Genomic DNA, 23,389 nt, shown 5'->3' on the forward strand with positions numbered 1-23,389 from the left:
AGATACTTACAGGCTGAGGCTGCTCTGCAATACAGCAGTTGAAGCACAACCAGAATTCACTCATGCTCTCAGTCCAAGGCCTGAGCAAGCACCACGGAAGGCTCCAAATCTTCAAACAGGAAGCTCCACAGTGCGTAACCTCAATGCGAGGAATGGTCGACAAAATAACTTTATTTCACCGCGCCTCTGTCCCTGGAGTCAAATGTCTCAAGTTGATTGAAAGGGAAGTCTGATTGTTCCTTTTCTCTGCTTCCGTTTCTACAGAGACTGGCTCCAGGTCAGTGGGAAGGGAAGAACAGCTTTGGTCCAGAGACGGCAGCAAGTCTAGGAAGAGGAGGAGAAGAGAGTGAAGCACCTGCAGTGTGCTTGCAGTCGCTCGGCCTTTGAAATCTGAAGCAAGAGTGATGCTACCTAAAGGCAAATACCACAAGTCAAAATTTCATAAACTCAGTGACTTAACAATTGTTTTTTTAAATTATGGCTTGACCATGAGGGGTCAAGTTTTAATAGTGAAAAAAAAAAAAAAAAACTTGCTTTCATGGAATATTCTAAAACTATAAACTGTGAATTAGTTTAAAAGCATTTTATTCAAAAATCATCAATTAAAACATTATGATTGTCATACTTAGGTTCCATAAAGACATGCTAATCGTCACTGAGTCCTTTGTTTTCAGACAACACACAGTAACTAACAGATCAATGAACTCTAAGATAACAAAATATAAAACATCAGAAACTTTAAAATGATCACCCATCAACAGAAATAGAACTTTACATAGAAGCCAGCATTCCTTCCGTGGATCCAGTCATTAGGACCCCTTCTCCACCCACAGAGCCAGCACTGAGTGGACACCTATCATCCCACCACATCCCACTCATCCCAAGGTGAGTCCAAGAAGTCCTTGTCAAGGTGATCAAAGAGAAGCAAAGGAAAGAGCGCCAGGGAGGTCAGTCATTCCTAAGACCAGTGTCACCTGTATACAAGTTTGCTTTGGTGAGGCCTAAAGTTGCACTAAATGGGCTCATACTCCTGGCAACCTACCATACACATTCACTGAAGATCCCAGTACTGAATATGTAAGTTGCAAGCCAAGGAAGCCTTAGCCATCAGCCAACCATGACTGAGCCCATGGTGAGAATCTAAGAGAAGAAGCAGCAAGAATAATAAAGATGGCTCAGCAGAGGGAGGTGTCAGAGCAACTACAATTAGGTGACAGGAACAGAAGTTTACCAAGAAGATCTGGCTACTAACAAACAAGAGAGAAGAGGAGCTACTAAATGCCTTTGAGAAAGGATGATCAGACCACAGAAGGGAGGAGCAAGCAGCGGAGCCAACAAGTGAAGGCAACAATGCAAGAAAAACAGAAAGCTTAAAAAGAGCCACACTTTTAAAGGCCACTTAAAAAGGCCTCAGCCAGTGCCTTTGTGGAAACACCCTCACTGCTCACCATGGTGCAGCCCATAGACTCGAAGTTCCTCTAGTATTTTCACATCTGTTATTTGGTTAGTCCATGCATGTCACATGTTCTGGTTTATATATAAAGAGCTAGAACCCACCTTTGAATGTTAACTTCTCATTTCCAGCAGGTCCTTTATTCACCTGTCTTAAATGGCTACACTGTTTAAATTAAAACGGAACTTCTTGCTTTACCATCTATAATAACTGCCTTCCAACCCATATGTCTTAGTCAGGGTTTCTATTCCTACATAAACATCATGACCAAGAAGCAAATTGGGGAGGAAAGGGTTTATTCAGCTTACACTTCCACATTGCTGTTCATCACCAAGGAAGTCAGGACTGGAACTCAAGCAGGTCAGGAAGCAGGAGCTGATGCAGAGGCCATGGAGGGATGTTACTTACTGGCTTGCTTCCCCTGCCTTGCTCAGCTTGCTTTCTTATAGAACCCAAGAAAGACTACCAGCCCAGGGATGGCACCACCATTTGGGCTGGACCTTCTCGATCAATAATTGAGAAAATGCTTTATAGCTGGGTCTCATGGAGGCATTTCCTCACCTGAAGCTCCCTTCTCTGTGATAACTGCAGCCTGTGTCAAGTTGACACACAAAACCAGACAATACACCACATTTCCCCAAATTCATATTTTCTTCACATATCCACTGGACACACCTTTAATCCCAGCACCAGGGAGGCGGAGGCAGGAGATCACTGTGAATTTGTGGTTAGCCTGGTCTACAGATCGAGTTCCAGGACAGTCAGGACTATACAGAGAAATTCTGTATCAAAAAACCAAAACTAAAAATTAAAACAACAACAAAAGATGTTTCCTACAATGCCTTGGGAAATGTTAATGTGCTTGCCCTCTGCAAACTACATTTTCAGAATTATTTCAGGTGTATAAACCTAAAATATTTATATATAAACATCTTCAAAGAATACTGAATCTGTTGCTAAAAAATTCAACATTGTTATTGTATCAATAGTTACCTTCACTTCTTGAGCTGAAAGTTGCTTAAAATACTTCCATTTTCAAAACTTTATACTTTTAAAGCTAAGTACTGTTACAGAGTAAAAAAGGATCAGGAGTTCAAGGTCACCTTCAGCTAGCCTGGGCTATGTGAAAGTTCTCAACAAAATACAAACCAAAGAAAAACCCCTACACTTAAAAACAAAAAACAGACAAACTATGCACAGGGGAGTGGCATTCCAACAGCTACACAGCTCAGCACATCCCATACATAAGTCAGCATCAGACTGGGCTATAGCAGCAGAGCTTTCTTCTAAAACCTAATCTTAGAGAAGGAAGAGCTGGACACGGTTCAGAAACTGGGCACACTCAAGTCTGTACCAAGGTTCAGAATTTAGACTTTGAAATAAAGACAAGTGGCCAAGTTTAGATGCTGTGACTGAGAGTGGCATTCCTCTAGCGATCCAAAGACTTTCAGAAGCTTAAGTATTCCAATCATTTAGAAGTGCTAGCATGGAGAAGTGACAGGCCCTAGCACCCATTGTTTTTCTGTTATAAAACAGAATGCCATGTTTCAGTTTCCAGATCTAAAATGAAGGCTAAATTAGATGCTATATGCACAGACACTGCATACTGCATGTTCTTATTTGTTATCAAAATTAAAAATAGCAAATACAAGTATAAAGTAACATACAGGGTCTTTTGGTGATGGTAGTTTTGTTTTGTTTTCCCAAGATGAAATGGTACTGTGTTGCCCAGATTAGCTCCGACTCCAAGCCTCAGCCTCCCAGCACACACTATCATGTCTTACTATAATCTAAGAAACTGCCTAGAAGTCTATCAAGAAAAACAAATTTTAAAAAAAGGTTTATTTTCAGTTTTGTGTATGTGTGTGTGGCGTGTGCACATGCATACAAGTACACATGGAGGCCAGAAGACTGTGTCAGACGCCCTGGCTCTGGTGTTGCAGGGGCAGGTTGTGTGTGTGTGTGTGTGTGTGACATGAGCCACTCAATGTGGATGCTGGGAACAGAACTAAGCTCCTCTACTAGAAGTATGCACCCTTAACCACTGAGCCATCTCTTTAACACCAAGGGGGAAAATTTTTTTTTAATGAAAATGGTATATTTATACAAAATAACAATAAATACCAGCTTTACAGAGCACGGTGAGTCTTGAAAAGCAGCAGATAAAACAGCACAAAGAACCACTGCCACAAATTTCAAAAACAGTTTAGGCAATTTTTGTCCAGAGATAGAAAAATAGGTCAAAGTAAAGTTGTTAACAGCCAGGAGGGCACTCAAGGGCAGGAATACAAACAGAAAGAGATGCGCATAAATACTCCTGGACCACTGAATGTTCCGCCCTCCTCCTGACTCCATGTTGGGCTGGAATGAAAGCCAGGCAAGCAGTCCACCACTGGCTATGACCCTAGTCCTAATCTATCTCTTAAACCTGGGTGGTAGCTATAAAAGTATTTGCTAACCAGGACATTTGTGCATCACACAATACATATTTTGAAAGATTTATCTTTTAATTTAAAAACATGATGTATATAGGTTTTTTTGCCTACATGTGTGTAGATGTACCATGTCTGTGGCCTAATGGCCACAAATTTCAAAAAAGGAAATCAAAACTCTTGGAACTGGAGTTAAAAATGGTTGTGAGCTGCCTTGTAGGTGCCAGGAATTGAACCTGGGTCCTCTAAAAGGGCATTGAATATTTTTAACCACGGAACCATCTCTCTAGTACCCCTTCCTCTCTACTTCCTCTGTGTGTGTGATGTGCACAGTGCTCGTGGAGGCCAGAAGAAAGCACCAGATTCCTTGGAGCTGAAGCTACAAATGGTTGTGAGCTACTAGTCACAGGTGCTGGGAACCAAACTCAAGTCCTCTTATTTTTTTATTTTTTTGGTTTTTTTTTGAGACAGGGTTTCTCTGTATAGCCCTGGCTGTCCTGGAACTCACTCTGTAGACCAGGCCGACCTCGAACCCAGAAATCCGCCTGTCTCTGCCTCCGCCTCCTAAGTGCTGGGACTAAAGGCGTGCGCCACCACGCCCGGCCTCAAGTCCTCTTTAAGAACACTAACCATTCTTAACTACTGAGCTACCATCTAGTCTTACATAATTATTTTTAAGTGCCCAAATTAAATAAGATATAAGTAACAACAGTAAATGTAATTAGCAGTTGGTCAAATGAACTGATGAGGATCAGAAATGAAAATGCAAAGAATCAAGTAAAAATGAACACCTTTACTAGTGACATTGAAGGGTTGGGTAAAATTAGGGGGAAAGATTGCCTAACTTACACCAAATGCCAAAGTTGTTTCCTAAAGAAGTACAAAGCTATCGATCAATGACTTGTATGACTTATCAATACAGCCATCATGAGCACAAACTGTCCCTCTAGTTTCGAATGGTTTTGTTTTCAGGTTCTTTCTGTTGTTGTTTTTAATGTTTCATTGTGTGTGTGTGTGTGTGTGTGTGTGTGTGTGTGTGTGTGTGTGTGTGTGTGCTTGGTTGTGGGGATGTGCATAGAAAGGTCAGAGGGCAAGCTCAAGGGTCATTCCCCAAGAGCTATCTTCTGTGTTTGGGGTGTGTGTGTGTGTGTGTGTGTGTGTGTGTGTGTGAGAGAGAGTGAGTGACAGGGTCTCAAACTGGCCTGGAATGTCCCCAGGCTGGGCTGTCTGAACAGCAAACCCTAGTACTAGGGTGCCACCATGCCCATGGTTATTTTTGGTTTTTGGGGGGTTTTTGCCCCCTCAATCTTATTTATTTATTTTTTAGATTTATTTACTTATTATATGTAAGTACATTCAAGCTGTCTTCAGACACCCCGGAAGAGGGCATAAGATCTCATTACAGATGGTTGTGTGCCACCATGTGGTTGCTGGAATTTGAACTCAGGACCTTTGGAAGAGCAGTCAGTGCCCTTAACTGCTGAGCTATCTCTCCAGCCCCCAACCCCCATGGTTCTATTTTTAAAGTTTAAATCTTTTATGTATAAGTTTTTTTTTTTTAAAGATTTATTTATTTATTTATTATATGTAAGTACACTGTAGCTGTCTTCAGACACTCCAGAAGAGGGTGCCAGATCTTGTTACAGATGGTTGTGAGCCACCATGTGGTTGCTGGGATTTGAACTCCAGACCTTCGGAAGAGCAGTTGGGTGCTCTTACCTGCTGAGCCATCTCACCAGCTCCCAACCCCCATGGTTCTATTTTTAAAGTTTAAATCTTTTATGTATAAGTATTTTGCTTGCATGTGTGTATGTGCACTGAGCATGCCTACCTGGTGTCCGTAGAGGCCAGAAAAGGGCACTAGATCCCCTGGGGTAGGAGTTACAGATGGCTGTGAGTCCTCTATGTGGGTTCTAGGAACTGAACTTGGGTTCTTTAGGAGAGCTCTTAACCCAAGTCCTCTCTCCAGCCCCATATTTTTAATGTGGGTTCGGGGGAATCAAACTTGGGTCCTTGCCTATCAACTAATCTATCTCCCCAGACTCTTATTTTCCACATTACAACAAAGGCCAAGTCACATCAGGTGTATTCAGTCATACACTATTGTATTTTTTTGAGGCACACTCTCTTACAGAACCCGGAGCTCATGAACTCAACTAGTTTTGTTGGCCAGGGAGCCCAAAGGATAGGCTCCTTAGCTCTGAGGTTATAGGCACACACTGCTGTGCCCTTTGGCTTTTATAGAAGGCTAGGAATAAACTTGGTCCCTCATGCTTGCACAGTAAACACTTGTGCCAATGGAGCCATCGCCCAAGCCCCTTGTTTTCAGCCTTTTGAGACAGGGTCTTATGTGACCCAAGTGACCCTGAACTCTTTTTATTCATGAATATATGGCAACTGTCTTCAGACACACCCGAAGAGGTCATCAGATCCCACTACAGATGGTTGTGAGCCACTGTGTGGTTACTGGGAATTGAACTTAGGACCTCTGGAAGAGCAGTCAGTGCTCCTCTTAACTGCTGAGCCATCTCTCCAGCCCTCTGGTCTAGGTCAGGCGTGGTGGCACACACCTTTCATCCCAGCACTCCAGAGGTGGAGTTCTGAGTTTGAGGCCACCCTGGTCCAGAGTGAGTTCCAGGAAAGCCCGGGCTATACTGAGAAATCCTGTCTCAAAAAAACAAACACAAAAAAAGGCTTGCAGAGTTCAACACCTATGTTGGGTAGTGCCTGTGCCTCCAGCTCCAGGGGATCCAACACCCTCTTCTGGCCTCTGTGGGCACTATCTACACTAAGCAAATGAATGTATGAATGGAGAGACAGATAGATAGATGCATGTAAATTTTTAAAAGTTTTAAGTCATGTATATATGCTGACATGCTTCTAAGAAACTGTCCACCACGTCTGCAAACTGGTTTTATCACTTCACCATCCTACAGTCATGTATGAGAGCCCCACCGCTCCACATCCTGCCATTCTCTATGCTACGGTCAGCGTTCATCTTAGTCATTAAGGTGGACAGCAGTGTCCCTCTGATTTAATTTACCCTTTCCTGGTAACTAATGATATTAATTATATTTTCTTTCTTAAAAAGATCTTATTATCTTTGTATGCATCCATGTGAGTGAATTCTTTTTTTTTTTTTAATATTTATTTATTTATTTATTTATCTATATGTGTACACTGTAGCTGTCTTCAGACACTCCAGGAGAAGGCATCAGATTTTTGTTAGGGATGGTTGTGAGCCACCATGTGGTTGCTGGGATTTGAACTCAGGACCTTTGGAAGAACAGTCCCTGTTCTTAACCACTGAGCCATCTCACCAGCCCATGTGAGTGAATTCTGTGTGTGTACAAGTACCTGCAGATCCCTTGGGTCTAGAGTTACATGTGGTTACATGCCACCAGGAACCAACTAGCAGAGAAGCAAGCACTCTTGGCTGTTAAGCCATCCTTTTGGCCACATGTTAAATATTTTCATGTTTATTGACATTCACACACTTAGCTTGGGTCTGTATTTTCAGATCTATACACATTTTTAAAAGATATATTTTTATTATTCTAACTATGTGTATGTATATGTCCCCATGTGAGTATGGGCATGCAGGTGCTCCAAACAGCAGGGTGCAGAAGCTCTCAACTTCAGAGGCTGTGAACTGCCCAGATGTGAGGACCAAATCTGAGCCACCTTTTCAGATTCCCAATGCCCATTTTTTAAATTTAGTTATGTTCTATTACTGTAATCTCAGTTCTACTTTAATTAAACCAAGTTCTTTATATACTCAAGTCCCTTGTCCACTACATACATGAGTATTTTTTTTTTCTTATCTTTTTCTTTCATACAAATGTCTTTTGGAGAGTTTGGCTTGCATGAACTCTGATGCATCAACTCTATCTTTTATTATTTGTGTTCTGCCTAAGAAATTTCAACATCTTCCTCAAAGTCATATAAACTATCTATTTATTCTAGAACTCCTAGGTTTGATTTTGTATCTATAATCCAATTTGTCCCCTGTGACCCTCCAGCTCCACTGAGGTGAGACCTGCCTGCAGTTGGGAATGGAAGTGTCCACTTTTACTGTTATTTTGTAAATCCCATCTGATTTCTGGGCTCCTCCTAGTTCCTATTACATACACTTTAGAATCAGTCTATCACTGCAGTTTGACTTTTAACTCTTTTATCAACCAATCATGACTGGAGGCTTGTGTTTCCTATGTGAGACCAGTGCTCCCTAAGAGCAGTTTGCATTTACTGTTGTTTAGATAGCCACAAAGTAAAATGCCTAAGTTCAAGTGTGAATGTTAACTTAATTCCTTGGCTTAGAATTATTATACCACATGAACAGGATACATCCATTCACACTGAACCCTGGGATGTAGAGGAGAGGTTAGAAAGGAGTATGGAATGCTGGTTTAGAATTCTAACAGCTGACTGGTGCTAGTGTTAGTGGAGGCCAGCCTGGGCTACACCTTAAGATGTCACAAATAAATTGGCTTAGAACTGCAGAATATTTGATCTTTGTGCACCTTATTTTGCTGTTCTATGAAATGATTTCATATCTCTTTGTCTACCTCTTTGGTTCACATGAGGATTCAGTAAGTAAATACAGACTGCCTAAAATGTGGTTGGGAAGTTTACAGAGCTGTGTGTGTTTAATACCTTTCCTATGTAACTGGTTTTCGTTATTGTTGCTATGTTACTATTGTTGCCCTTGTTACCACTTTCTCTTTGGCCTTCTTAGTGCTACCCTGAGTAGAATGGGAACAAAGACTTTTCTAGTCAGGTTCTCTCTCTTAGATTGAGCAACACATATAAAAAAGTGTCTATTCACATTTATGTTTAAAAGAGAAAATAAAGCAAAACTGCCATCAAGGTAGAGAAAAAAATAAACCAATTAAATTAATTCTTCCTCTTTATAGCAATGTCCTGATATCTTCCAAAGTATTTTAAATATATATATAATTTATATGTCCACGGCATATATTAAGTGTACAAAAGAAAACTTTCCAGTGGATAGTTGAACTAGTAAATCTAACTTGGTTACTGCATCAATTAATAAGTCTCACTAAAACAACTGTATTTATTTGTCACGTTTTCTCCTCTACAAACAGAAGGCTCTGGATGTCTGAGGCATAAAGGTTTAGAAGGGAATGATATTCTTTTTTTTTTTTGGGGGGGGGGGGTTTCGAGACAGGGTTTCTCTGTGTATCCCTGGCTATCTTGGAACTCACTCTGTAGACCAGGCTGGCCTCGGACTCAGAAATCCACCTGCCTCTGCCTCCCAAGTGCTGGGATGAAAGGTGTGCGCCACCACCACCCGGCTAAGGGAATGACATTCAATATCAAGTTACTCCTAACATGTCCACCGAGCAAAAGGGGACATAACGGAGCAGGCCTCACAAACGAGCTGTGTATGTAATCCATGCCTCTTGGCCAGGCAGAGAAGTTCCTATCAGTCCCTTGGGATGTGAAAGCCAGTTCAACACAAACTGCAGTGGCTTTATCTGGGTGTAAACAAGGCAAGGTGGAGGACAGCTTTAATCCTGTTTCAGATTACTCCCCAGAGACAAAAGCTCATTTGGGCCTGCACTTCATCCCTATGTGCATGGTGCCAAGTCCCTCGGACTTGCCAACTTGCTATTTTCCTCCAATAAATAAGGCATTTTCAGCTGTCAAATGAGTTTTTAGGTGGAAACCTTTTTTAAAAAAAAATAAAATAATCTGCAACAAAATTATACCACACTCTGTAAAGAGTTCTCCTACTTTAACCATTTTTTCAATTTAAAGTGTTTTTCTATTTATTGTTTTGTGTGTATGAGTGTTTTGGCTAGGAGATCAGGAAAGGGCACTGGATCCTCTGGAACTGGAATGATGCAGAGTTGTAAGCTACATGGGGGCTAGGAATAGAACGGAGTTCCTCTGTAACCACCCAGCCATCTCTCCAGCCCCCTATTTGAAACCCCTTCACTCGGAACACTATGCTCTTCCTGGCGCCACCCCTCTCCTCGTCCCTCCTACATTCTTTACCGTGCGGCTGTTTTAGCCTCAACTGTCCTGCCTAGGCTGACCTGAACTCCTGGGCTTAAGCGATATTCCCACCTTAGTCTCCATGGTAGCTAGGACTGTACACACACCAGGCTTAAGTTGTATGTTTTTAACAAAAATCTGCATCCACTTATATTACCAAAATTAACTTCATAGTTGAAACAGATAACTGAGAAGCAGTGTCTACAGAGTGCCTAGCATCTGGCTTAGTGTGACTCTAAATCTTTTCTTAAAGAGAAGGAGAAGGACACGGAGAGGAATGAGCACTAATCTATGAGGAAGGTTCAGGCTACAAACAGAATCCAAAGCACATTACACTATTTGTATGTAAATGGGAAACTTAACTTTTGAGAGATTCTTGAGGGTACTAGTCAAAAATAATTCACGGATTTTCAGGAGAGAAATAAAAAAGGATCAAATATGAAAACCCACAGGGGAAGATGACAAATTTAAAATGTTCACTCCTTCTAATTAAAGAAATGTTTGAAAACTCTCTAGAGAAGTCCATAGAGGGTATACTACTGTATTTCTCCACATGTCTCTCTTTTAAAACGTTGTACTCAAATATATATTAAAACTATTTTTTAACAGGTGATGTTGGTGCACGCCTCTAATCCCAGCACTCAAGAAGCAGAGGAAGTCCAATATCAAGAGTTCCAGGATAGCCAGGACCACATTGAGAAATCCTGTCTTAAACAAACCAAAAAAAAGAGCTGGGCGTGGTGGTGCTCGCCTTTAATCCCAGCACTTGTGAGGCTGAGGCAGGCGGATTTCTGAGTTCGAGGCCAGCCTGGTCTACAGAGTGAGTTCCAGGACAGCCAGGGCTATACAGAGAAACCCTGTCTCCAAAAAAAACAAAACAAAACAAAACAAAAAAAACAAAACAAAACAAAAAAAACACGCCGGGCGTGGTGGTGCACACCTTTAATCCCAGCACTCGGGAGGCAGAGGCAGGCAGATTTCTGAGTTCAAGGCCAGCCTGGTCTACAGAGTGAGTTCCAGGACAGCCAAGCTATACAGAGAAACCCGGGGGGGGGGGGGGGGGAGAACAAAAAACCAATCTACAACCTGCTCAAAAACAAAAAACAAAAACAAAAAACAAACCAAAACAAACAACAACAACAACAAAAGGCAACTACTGCTTCATATGCATTCTACTTTAAACTGTGATTGTGTTCAGTATTGGGAAGGGAACAGGATAAATGTCTGAGGTGGCTGAAATGAGAATAGGCCCCACAGGCTCATGTTTGAATAATGTTCCCCTGATGATGGAACTGTTTGAAAAGAATTAAGAGGTGTGACCTTATTCAAGGAGGTGTGTCAATGGGGGCAGGCTTTGAGGTTTTAAAAGACTAGTGCCACTCCCAGTTTGCTCTCTGCCTCCTGTTGTGTGTCAGCTGCTGCTCCAGCCACCAGTTCCTTTCCATCCACAACCCTGCCTTAAACTCTAATCTTCTGAAGCCATATGCCCCAAACAAACTCTCCTATAAGTTGCTTTGAAGGTGGTGTCTCAGCATAGAAATAGAAAAGTAACTAAGGCACTGGCAAACACGTATATGTGGATTTCAGTGCTTTTATGAAAGCAACCTGAATTTTCACAATTAGTAATCTATAAAGAACTCAAGAGAAAGACAAAAACCCATGTGCATAAAAATTCTTCACTGAAATACTTCTTAAAACAGGATAAAAAACAAAACCCCTGGTACAACCTAATGTCAAGTAGCCAAGAAGTTACCAAATTATGGCTTAATGACAGTTTTTACAGCTATGTCAGTGTTAAAAAAAATATGTTTAACAAATTGTATTCCCTAAAAGCATTCTAGAACTGCAACAATAACAGGAAATTTATATGAAAATAATCTGGCTATTTAAAACCTAACATTATTAAAAATAAACCTAAAATGCTGCTTGCTCTTTTTAAAGATACTTATTTTTATTTTATGCATCTGAATGTTTTACCTGAATGTATGTCTGTGCACTGTGTGCCTGGTACCCACAAAAACCGGAAGAAGGCATCAGATCCCTTGGAACTTGAATTACAGAATGTTGTGTGCTGCCATGTGGGTGCTGGAACCTGCACCAAGATCCTCTCGAAGACAGCCAGTGCTCTTAACTATTAAGCAGTCTCTTCAGCAGCAAATCTTAACTTTAAAATATCTGATAAATCTGGCACCATGTTTTGAAAACATTTAGACTTCACCAAAGATGAGCAGCAACAATTATATTTTAGATATAATTCACAGAAATAAATATTAACTTGAAAGGATAGATTTTTTTTTAATACTCAGACTATAATATAGCTACTCTTGAATAAATAGCTTATGATAGCTTTGGTAGCTTTTAAATAGTAAAATATATGTGGAAGATTTCAACATCTATACAACACAAAGCACTAGGCTTCCTTCTGTGAATGTTTTATGCCCTCATCTGTTTCATTAGCACAGCCCCACAGGAGACCACTGAGGCCTGTATTTGGAAATTTGCCCCAATTCTTCTCCCGGGGCCTGGGCCCTGTTGCCAGGGCTGCAGCTGCACAACCAATTCTTATGAAAATGGAGTCTTTGAAATGCTGGTCTATGGAAAAGGACATAAAGGATTTCATTATCTCTTCTCAAAACTCACAGTGAGGATTACACTCCACCCTTCCCTTCCCAAGGCACACCACCAATCACATCCCTTTCTGCCAACTTAAACACCAAGACAAAGGCAGACGCTCAGCCTTATGAACAGTGTAAGAAGTCATGACGGAGATCACTGCTCAGCAATGAACCTTAACCTAGCAGGTTATTTCTCAAATGAGTGTAAAGTCAGTGATGTGGCCACGAGCGACAGTTGCTCTCACGCTTGGATGTGTCTTGAGAAACGAGGATTGGAGAAAAGACTTAGTGCTCTCTAACAACCAAGAATAATTTCACAGACGGGGAAACTGAAAGGATCCGCTCACTCTGCTATTGTACTAAGGGCCCTGACAGCTGCTGGGAGGAAATTTTATAGATGGTTTAGTCGCCTCCATTTTCATTAGGACCTCATACCCTGTGCCTCTTTCCATAAAATTCTTTTAACAACTGCTGGCTGACTCCTGAGAGGCAATTTATGACTGATTTTATCTTATAAGAAACATGAATGTAAATTTATGAAGACTAGTTATTTTCAACTGAATGTAAACAGATAAATACTCAATGGCAAAATAAAAACCAAGACCAGATTTTTATTAAGCAGTAGTTTCAGTGTTGGTAGGGCACTGGGATTTTTGTAGCATGAAGAACCTTAGAATACCAATGATTTTAAAGACAGGAATTTAGGCTGGGAACATTCCTGGGAGCCTACTATAGTCTGTTCCCCAGCGATAAGTATGAGAAGGCAGGAAAGCAGAGTGGGGACGCTCTCCCCGGAGGATCCAACTACACACGTGCTTCAGGTCAGAGAAAAGGCTCAGCGAGGCCCAGATCTAAACACACACAATTACTGGCATCTTATCCACTGCAATCAAAGCGGAACCAATGACTCTGGTGGTGTTAACACGGTTGGATTCATGTTAAACAACTGCTTTCCCTCTACTTTTCAATTCTTACAGCTGTCCAGCTCTACATGAAATGTTCATTAGTGATATTTGCAAAAGAACTTTAAAATACTTTCGTGTTTTTTCTCATAATTGGTTTTGCCCTTAGTACATTCTATTTTTAAAAGGTTGATATAGTTGCCAGCTTTAAGTTCACCTTTATTTTAGAGAAACAGTATTTCTATTTTATTTAAAATATATAGCCAAAAAATTCTCCAGAACTCTCAAGTTCCCTGTCACTGCAGATGTTGACTGTATGTTGGGAAACACCCTTCCTCCCAGAGGGGGTCTGTGTTCTCTAACCTTAGACTGTGCTGGAAGGGTCTCTTATCTCACAGTGTGCCTCAACTATCTTCATTCTGTTATACGTAGTGGATCACATGGCAGAGAGGAAAAACATGCTTCTATGCAGCAAAAATTTCAGGTCTTTTCTCCCCTTTCCCCTTTCCCTCCCTTCCCCCCTCCCTTTTGAGAAAGGGTCTATGTAGTCCCAGCTATCCTGGAACTCACTCTATAGACCAGGCTGCCTCTGCCTCACAAGTGCTACAATTAAAGGCACACTCTACCATACCTAGCTTCCGGTAGATTTTTAATAATTAAGAGAATAGACAACTACCACTGGGTGATTATACTGATAAAATGTGGAATGTATTGTGACTAACTAGAAGATGGCTATGAGATGATAAACAACTGTCACCGACAGAGAAGAGAAAACCATAGGCCATGGAGGGTTCTGCTTACCCTGAAGATCAAAGCCACACTCTAAAACCACACAGTAACATTAGAAAGGAGAACAGCAACAAAATGAACTGACTGCTGGTGAGTACTCAGAACACGAAGTAGACTGGCTTTGTGGACATCATTTCCATATCTAGCCATCAGTGGACAGACTTACCACTCATCAATGGGGACACTCACTCAGCTCTCTGAATGGAGACTATGCCGAAAGACACACACAAGAGACTCTTCAGACTCATTAGCAGAAGTTGTTCCTTGAAGACTTCTCATTTGATTTCTGCGTTTCACTCAACACTGGCCCTATCTGAAAACAAAAGCATGCAGTTAGGAGGCAAAGCTGCAGGGAGCAATTCTCCCCTCTATGTAATTAACTGATACAAATGAAAACTGAACCCAAATGCTAGAGCACAATTAAGCACCATGGTTAAACAAACAACCTACTTCTTAATGCCTGTAATGTGCTTATTACACAGTCACCACCCTTTTCTCATCATATAAACTGATTGTTGCTTCCATGCTATGCAAGGTATAACTCAGACCAATGGTGGCCCACTGCACAGAATCCAGGTGACAACTCTTCCATGGATACACACTATGTTAAAGAAAGGACACCTTCTTACATTGATAAATCTGAAGATGTCACAAAAAAAGTCAGATTTCTAATCCGTCTTGGAAAATGAAATCAAACCACCTAAGGTCTGCTCCTACATGGAGCGAAATCAGATTGAATTAACAGCTACCTCTCAATGAGCATGGGCTTTATGGCTCTCCATCCACAGATATCTCCTGTCACTCTCTCCACTGTAACTTAGTTCACAGTTACTGTCTGGACCTGATAAGCACCTGAACTTTCAAAGTCTGATATGTATTTTTAATAGCTCTGAGAGAACACTATATTATTGTCAAAGTCAAATGTGTTCTCCTGACTTAGGAATATAAAATAACATGAGATAAAAACATGAACTGTGAGTCAGAAAGCTGCAGATTTGAGTTCTAATTCTGAAAATGAGTAGCCAAGGCTATGTGGCCAAGCCTATATTAAAGATAACCAATTTCTTCATACACAAACATCCAGACAAACACATAATACACTAAACAACAATGGGCCTCAGATCTAGCATGCAGCTCAGCTGGTGATCTAACCAGTGCTTCCTCACTCTTACTCACCTCAGGGACACCATAACTCACGTCATCACTATCCATCCAATGTCTTCACCCCCTAGAAGTCATTCTCTTCCAATTCTAGCCATTCAAACAAACAACAACTTCTCCTTAGACATCAACTGCTTTGTTGAGATTGTCTGTATATTCAACTCTTTACACTGTGGTAGGCTGGGGATATAACTCAGTAGGGGGGGGGGGTGCTTGCCTTGCATGCACAAGGCCCCAGGTTTAACCTTGGCACCAAAAACTACAGCAAAAATAAAAACAACTAATTTTGTCTTCCAAATGCTGCTGGTACAAGCTTGAAGTGCATAGCCAATCTTTTTTTTTTTTAATTTTGTAGTTCCTTTAAAAATATATACACAAACACACTGTCATAAAAAAGTAGCCATTGCATTCCTACATATTTATCTAACGAAGCAAAAGTGTACATCTGTAAAACTATTTACAGCAATTTATTTGTAACATGATAAAATGAATAAGCAAAAAAACAACAAACAAACAAACAAAAATCAACCCTCTGAGCTGAGTTCCTATATTCCTATGCTACAAAACACATTAGGTTGCATAGCATTAGGGTCTGGCTAATTTTGGTGAGTGGTTTTTTGTTGTTTTTTTTTTTTTTGGTTTTGAGACAGGGTTTCTCTGGCTGTCCTAGAACTCACTCTGTAGACCAGGCTGGCCTCCAACTCAGAAATCTGCCTGCCTCTGCCTCCTGAGTGCTGGGATTAAAGGCGTGGGCCACCATGCCTGGCCTTTTTATTTATTTTTAAGGGTTTTTTTTTTATATATAAATAAAAGTTTATACAATTTTAAAAAATTAAAGAAACGCACCTAACTCACTATGTAAATGAGCAGAAAACCTAACTGACTGGCAGAACAAGCAGCTGAGCCTCGCCCAACCACAGCAACTGAACTTCAGCCAAGCACAGGCTGCCAGCAGATCAGACCACACCCAAAAGGGATAGAGAAAGAGATGGAATCCTACTGTACTTCCCTTTTTGTCTTAAAGTACTCAATTCTCAGTTAGACTAAACTCTGGATCTTTTATGATTATGAGTATTAGCTAATTCAGAAAAATCAATCTTTAACTCGGCTTTATTTAGATTGCTTTTTTTTTTTTTTAAACAGCAAAACCCAGGAAACGATCCCAATTGCCTATAGATTGGTGAATGGTGAATGGATAAACAGGAATATACCTTCATTCAAGCATTTGCAGCCATGTGCCACATAAGCCCTAGGATAACTATGAATGCAATCCAATACAGAATTGCAAAATGACTTAGCACAGTCTGAGATTTTATGTGTGTCTTTTAGTGTGTGTGTCTTAGCTACCTGGTTCTCAATGATGAACTTTGCAGAGGACAACAAAATAAAGTAGGTTGAGCATGCCTGGTTGAACTAATGAGTGAACTGCTCTAGGGTTGTGGAGATGGCTCACAGGTAAAGTAAAGAGCTGCCATACAAGCATGGAGAGCTGATATGGATGGCCAGCACACATGAGCTGGATGCAGTGGCACACATCTCTAACCCCAGGAATAAGGATGCCAAACAGGTGGATTCAGGGGACTTGACAGCCAGCCAGGATAGCCAAACTGCCAAGCTCCAGGTTCTCTGAGAAACTGCCTCAAAATATACAACTGAGGGGGGTCAGTGAGATGGCTCACTGGGTAAGGCCACTTGCTGTCACATCTAAGTTCAATCTCAGGCATCCTCATAGTGAAAGGGAACCAATTCCTTCAAACTGCTTTCTGATCTCCACACATGTGCACATATGTACCATAACCCATATATATATACATATACATATAATAAATTAGTAAGTGTGATTTTTTAAGATAGATGACAAAGAAAGATAACATTCCTTTGACCTTTATATATTGACATGTGAATCACAGACACCACACATACACACACACACACACACATCCCATGAACAAAAGTAATTAACTACTAAACATACATCAACATGGATGAATGAATCAAAAATATTTATGTTTCATCCAAAACCCACCCAGACTGACTACAGACTCATGACAGAGCACTTGGCTAGCATGCACAAAATCCAGGGTCTCTTCTCCAGCACTGAGGAAACAAGCACATATGCTTGCGTGTGCACACACACACGCACACACGCAAACGGGGGGGGGGGGGAAGAGAATGCTATAAAATCCATTTATATATTTCTGGTAACAAAGAGCAGATGTATCAACTGCCTGGCAATAGGTGTAGGGAGGCGAGGAAGAAGATCACAAAGATGGAAAACAAACTTTTGGGGTGACAGAGATTTTCATTAGTGTATTTTGTGGTGCTAGGGTAACACCACAGCCTTGGGTACCCAGGCAAGTTCTGGCTCACTGTCTGTTCCCAGCCTCAGATTTTCAGTAGCTCCAGTGTGGTACCACTTCATGGAGATTTTATTTATATATATATATTCAATTCTAGTCAGTATAGTTCCTTACTCCCTCATTATATTTTGTAAGAATCAAGTATTTTTAATCATTACACTGTCAGTTAAAACTACATTTTAATGTACTCACACAAAGAAAATTCATGAACCCATTACAGGCATGTATTAGTTTCTCCTTAGAACCCCTGAGGAACCATGAGGCCACAGAAAACATACCTTACGACGTGGCATGTGGTGGTGCTTTTATATGGCACTGGATGCCACCTTTCCCACCTGCCTGTTGTTCACTGTGAAGAGACAGAACACGCTGCAATACCTCTCTAGTTGAGTTTGAGATTATAGCACTCTCCGCACAGACACTTTTGTTTTCCAAGGTATCCATCAAAGTGCCATGAATAAAACAAGGATTATCTTTAAATGAGCTGACATCTTCAAACACATTCAGGCAGTCACAGAAAAGTTAAACATGTTCTCCATCACCCAGTGAGACAGGAGGGTGAGGAGAAACCACTGGAACACTGCTCTGTGTCACTGCTGCATCAGTGTAATGTCCTGCTTTAGTATTTACTGTCAGGATAGTGGAGAATTAACAAAGATCCCACTAATAGCAGAAACCCAGCTATGACTCCTTCTAATCCTTACACCCTCTTACGAGTTTTAAGTACCAATCCACTGTAACTCAAAAGTCACAAGCTTGAACTGGTCAAACTGTAAGGGAGAGCCCTAGGTCTTACTGAAAATTTTTACTTAGTTTCTATTTTCCCAAATGGATAGAAACTCACATTAGCAGGACTTGATTTCTATTAAACTACTCCAGATAATCTAATAAATATACATACTTATAAATTGGGTATGGTGGCACAGGCACTTGAGAGACAGAAGCAAGCAGAAGTGCCACTTAATTCAGTACAATGCTTGACACACAACTGAATTTTGAAATATTTCATTATGCTACAAATGAAATAGATATAACCTTGTATAAGGACTGCCCATCATTGTTTCAATTTATACTTGTTTTCATAGTCATTCCTGTCTCTATCTCAGGATGTCCAGTTCAAATAACAAATTATATCAAAATTCTACCCAATCATAAATTACATGACTACCCTTGTTTATAACTGAAATGCTTTCCAATTTTCCCCCTATATTTCTTTTTCAAATATTCTTTCACCCCTCCTTCTGTGGATCGGTGCCACACCAGACAGGCTGGCATGGGAAATATCTGTCCTGGGTTAAAGTATGCTGGCTACCCAGCTCTCTCACAGTCCCTCTTTGGTGACAGGATCCCTGTGCTCCACCAACTCACCACAACCTGTTTCCAACCCAGGCTCCAAGTCTAAGATTCCTCTTTAATCTCACATTGGGACAGTATCATGTTTTCCAAACTTAATCTTTCTTACATTTCTATCTGAATTCCAAAATAAAGGTTAGTGATCTAAAATATGAACACTACCATAACAGATTAAAAGTTTATCCCTTCAGAAATAACTACATTTTAACAGCAACTCCTAGAAAGGAAGTGTTTTAACCCAAAGGAAAATATGAATAATGGGAAGTCTCGATACTGCGACAAGCTGTGTGGTGCTCGCTCAGGGAGGGCAGTTTTCACTCTGCAAATTAAATAGTCTGGCCAATTTTTACTTGCTTACACATTAATACAGGAGTCCTTTCAGTCCATACAGGCTCCTTAACTTGTTTCCTTCAGCCTTGGGGTTCATGGGGCACATGTATATTGATGATGTATATTGGTGATACTCAAACCCACATTCCCAGCCCAAAGCTCTCCAGCCTATGTGTTCTTCAGGGTAATGCAGAGTCTACGGCAGGCAACACATTACACAAGATGTGTGCCCTGTGCCTTCAGCTTAACTCAACTCCACTTTTCCTTACCCCTCTCCTACCTCAATTCTATCCACCTTATTGTATCCTACACTCTCTTCTACCTTGTTTCCCAAGCAAAACACAAGAGTATCATTCTTGCCTCCTGTCTTTCTGCTTTGTTCTTCAAGGCCAAACCAAGATCTCTCTTAACTATTTTTTACAACCTATTTAATTCCAGATCTACAGCCACTAGTAGAAGTGACTGCCACCAAGCCTGACAATCTGAGTTATACCCCCAGGACCCACTTGGTAGAAGAGAATCTTTTGTAAATTGTCCTCTGACCTTTACATGCATGCTATGGCATACTCAAAACCCCTCCTCCCCAAGACAGGCAGACATATACATAAACATATACATACACATATGAACAGGCAAACATACACTTTAAGACTCTAAACCAGAATCTGGAAGTTATTTAGCATATGTATCTTTTGTTTGTGTTGCTCTGGGGTGATTTGCTTTGCTTTGTTTTGTTGAGAAGGGAGCTCTAGCAGGCCAGGCTAACCTCAAACTTGCCATGTAATGTAAATGAAGGAGGCCCCATCTCCTCCTGAATTTCAAACTCTACCTCCCAGGTGCTAGGATTACAGGGTGGATGTACCACCACTCCAGGATTATTTTGATTTTGTGGAATAGGCTCTCCCTATCTAGTCTAGGCTGGCCTTGAAGTCACTGTGTAGCCCAAGCTAGTCTTGAGTTCACAATCTTCCTGGCCTGGGATGATAGGTATACACCATCACACACAGTAGACACACAGCATATCAAAATCACATGGTCATCTGTCATTTCATGAAACATGGGAGGGCATAAAAAGAACACACTAAAACGAGTTTTTAGTTCCCTATTACAGCTCTGTTAGAGAAATGTTTAAAATTGAGTAATGATAACAACACAAGACATGAGATGGATAGATGGCTCAGCAGTTAACAGCACTTGTTCTTTCTGAGGACTCAAGTTCAACTTCCAACCTCCACATGGTGGTTCACACCTATCTTAACTCTAGTTCCAGACAATCTGATGCAAAACCCTCATAAACATAAAATAAAACAAATCCATAAAACAAATACATAATAAAAGCAAACATCCTCCCAGTCTAGTCTGGGTAAGACTTGTTTATTCCTCGTGCACGATCTTATTTTTGAGACAGGATTTCTTCTGATCTGTAGACCAGAAGGGCCTCACACTCAAGAGATCCACCTGTCTCTGCCTGGGAGTACTGGTATTAAAGGGTATGTGCCACCACATCTAGCCTGTTGCACATACTTTAAAGGTTTTACAGTTCCATCCCCAGGCATACTTCCACCATTCACTACAAACAGGAAGCACACTATAAAAGGTTTTTTACAAACACTAGCTTACTTGCAACTGAAAACATTAGGCCTGAAAAAAAAAACTTTATATAAACAACAAAATTAATGGTTCATATTTAGATAACATTTCAGAATGTATCAAACCTACGTCGAAATGTTTTGAATCTCACCACCTTCAGAATACCCTGCATGCATGCCTTGTAAAGTAGAAGGATGCTCATGCTTCCAGGGTACGTTCCTTCCTGTACTTCAGGGCCGGACATTTTTTTTTTCCAAAAAAGTAAACCACCACCAAAACCAACCCCCTACTTTTTCCAGATCTTCCCGTGTAATTAATTTATCTGGAATGTAAGCAGGGCTGAGTGAGCAGCTCCTGGGCATGAGCAGCACCGTGAGCTCGAAGGCTTCCTGTGCTGAGCTGAGTGCTCAGTGCGAGGCAGAAGCCTTCAGAAGCCACTACCACCAGCAGCAGCTGTGGCCCCAGATTCAGAGTTCTGACAGCCACCTGCCAGTTTCAACTTCCTCACCTCTAGGACATAACTATGGACCTATCTTCTTGAATATATTAATTCAAAACTACTTCAATGCTATTCTTCCAGATCACCCATTCCCTTTTTTGGGGTGTGCTGAGACAGAGTCTCACATGGTCCAGGAACTCCTGATCCCCCTCCCCCACATCTGATGTACCTTGAGAATGACCCTGAAGCCTGATCCTCCTTATTCAATAATTCTATCACCACCAACTGTCCTCTCTGAAATCGTAAACGGTGTTTGTTTCATAGAATAGACTCTGAAAGCTATAGTAGGTGTCTTGTGTTTAAAACACACATTACTTGTATTTATTCCTTCACCCCATTTTAGCAGTCTAATACGTTAAGACTTCGTATTATGAATTTAATTTGTAAGGTCAGTATGAAGAATTAAAGGTTCTCTTATACCTGGCCTGGTGGCAAATGCCTGAAACTTCATCATTCAAAAAACAAGACAATGAAGACAGATGTAATGTGGAATTATTTTATGTATAATGTATGACAATTAATGGACTAATAAAATACTAACACTCCTGTGCTAGTTTGAATAAAAATGGCCCCCCACAGGTCCATAGGGAGTGGCAATTACTAGGAGGCATGGCTCTGTTGGAGGAGGTGTGTGACTTTGAGGTCTCAGAAGCTCAAGCCTGTTCGCTTCTGTTGCCTGTGATCAAGGTGTACAATCTTAGCTCCTTCCAGCACCATGTGTGCTTTTCATGATGATGATAATGGACTAAACCTATGAAACTGTAAGCCAATCCCAGTTAAATATATTCCTTTATAAGAATTGCCATGGCCATGGTCTGTTCACAGCTATAGAAACCCTAACTAAGACAATTTCTAAGACTGCATGATCATGTTTTTCTAAATTGAATACATTTCTGTTAACATAAAGATGCAATTGCTGTTGTTTTAAAGTTTCCTTGCCAGCTTGGTGATACAACCATCTGTAAGCCCAGCATCCAGCAGACTGAAACAGAACAATCAGTTTAAAGCCAGTTTAGTCTACACCGTTAAGACCCTGTCTCAGAAACTAACAAAACAAAACAAAACAAAAAAAGCCACCCTATATAAATAAAAGGTTCCTTTTCCTCTGCCAAGTATAGAAATGTTTTAAAACTCAATAGCTTTCACCTTCCAGACTACTCACGGGACAGTTGCACATGCACAACCTTAAACCATGCTACTGCACTCTGACCACCCTTCTCCTTTGAATTCTCTATAGTGAATCTAAATTGCCAGTGCAATGCTGGAGATGACAAGCACATGCTTGGATATGGGAGTTTTGTTTCCATGTATGTCTCTGCACACCAAACAAGGGCATTGGATCCCACAGGACTTCAGTTATTGATGGTTGTGAGCCATCATTTCAGTGCTTGGAACTGAATCCAGGACCTCTGGAAGAGGAACCAGTACTGAGCCATCCATCTCCCCAGTTCCTAAAAGGACTTCTTAAAATATAGACCTGCAATCCCTCCTCGTGCAAGAGCCTGCTTACTTGGGTAAGTGTAGTGACCACACCTCATCAAAGAAACCTCTCTACAAGAAGTAGAGACCATTACAGAAAACCACAAACAGATAGAATACAGAAACTGTGGGCAGTTCAGCCCCAATGAATGCTTATCCATCATATTCATTATAACTCCTGTATCCATGACTCAGGGAACACCATGGAAGAGGGGGTGAAAAGACTGTAAGAGTCATAACACAAGGAAGTCTGCTGTGAAACAATCTCTCTTAGAAATGGCTGCATAAACAGCAATATCAATGGATATGTTAACATGGGGGGGGGGAATGTTGAAGTATTGGTCAGTCTTGAGACCATATACCTACAAACCGCAAAACACTGTCACTACGGGGGGGGGGGGG

The 23,389-nt window shown here is 41.0% G+C and overlaps 1 protein-coding gene across 3 annotated transcripts in view; it reads right to left on the minus strand.

Moving 5' to 3' along the window:
- Positions 1-23,389, minus strand: part of Cdc42se2 (CDC42 small effector 2) — a 66,398-nt gene that overhangs the window by 21,625 nt on the left and 21,384 nt on the right. The window contains exons 2-3 of one of the 3 annotated variants that reach the window (XM_021211888.1): positions 14,382-14,528; positions 11-324 (exon numbers count right to left, since the gene is read on the minus strand). In XM_021211888.1, the coding sequence (XP_021067547.1) occupies positions 11-64 (54 nt within the window). In that variant the 5' untranslated portion in view covers positions 65-324; positions 14,382-14,528. The remainder of the gene's footprint in view (positions 1-10; positions 325-14,381; positions 14,529-23,389) is intronic. The other 2 variants (XM_029546160.1, XM_029546161.1) reach the window with 2 other exon arrangements.

This window comes from Mus pahari, chromosome 14 (genome assembly GCF_900095145.1).
Source record: "Mus pahari chromosome 14, PAHARI_EIJ_v1.1, whole genome shotgun sequence".
Classification (NCBI taxonomy): domain Eukaryota; kingdom Metazoa; phylum Chordata; class Mammalia; order Rodentia; family Muridae; genus Mus; species Mus pahari.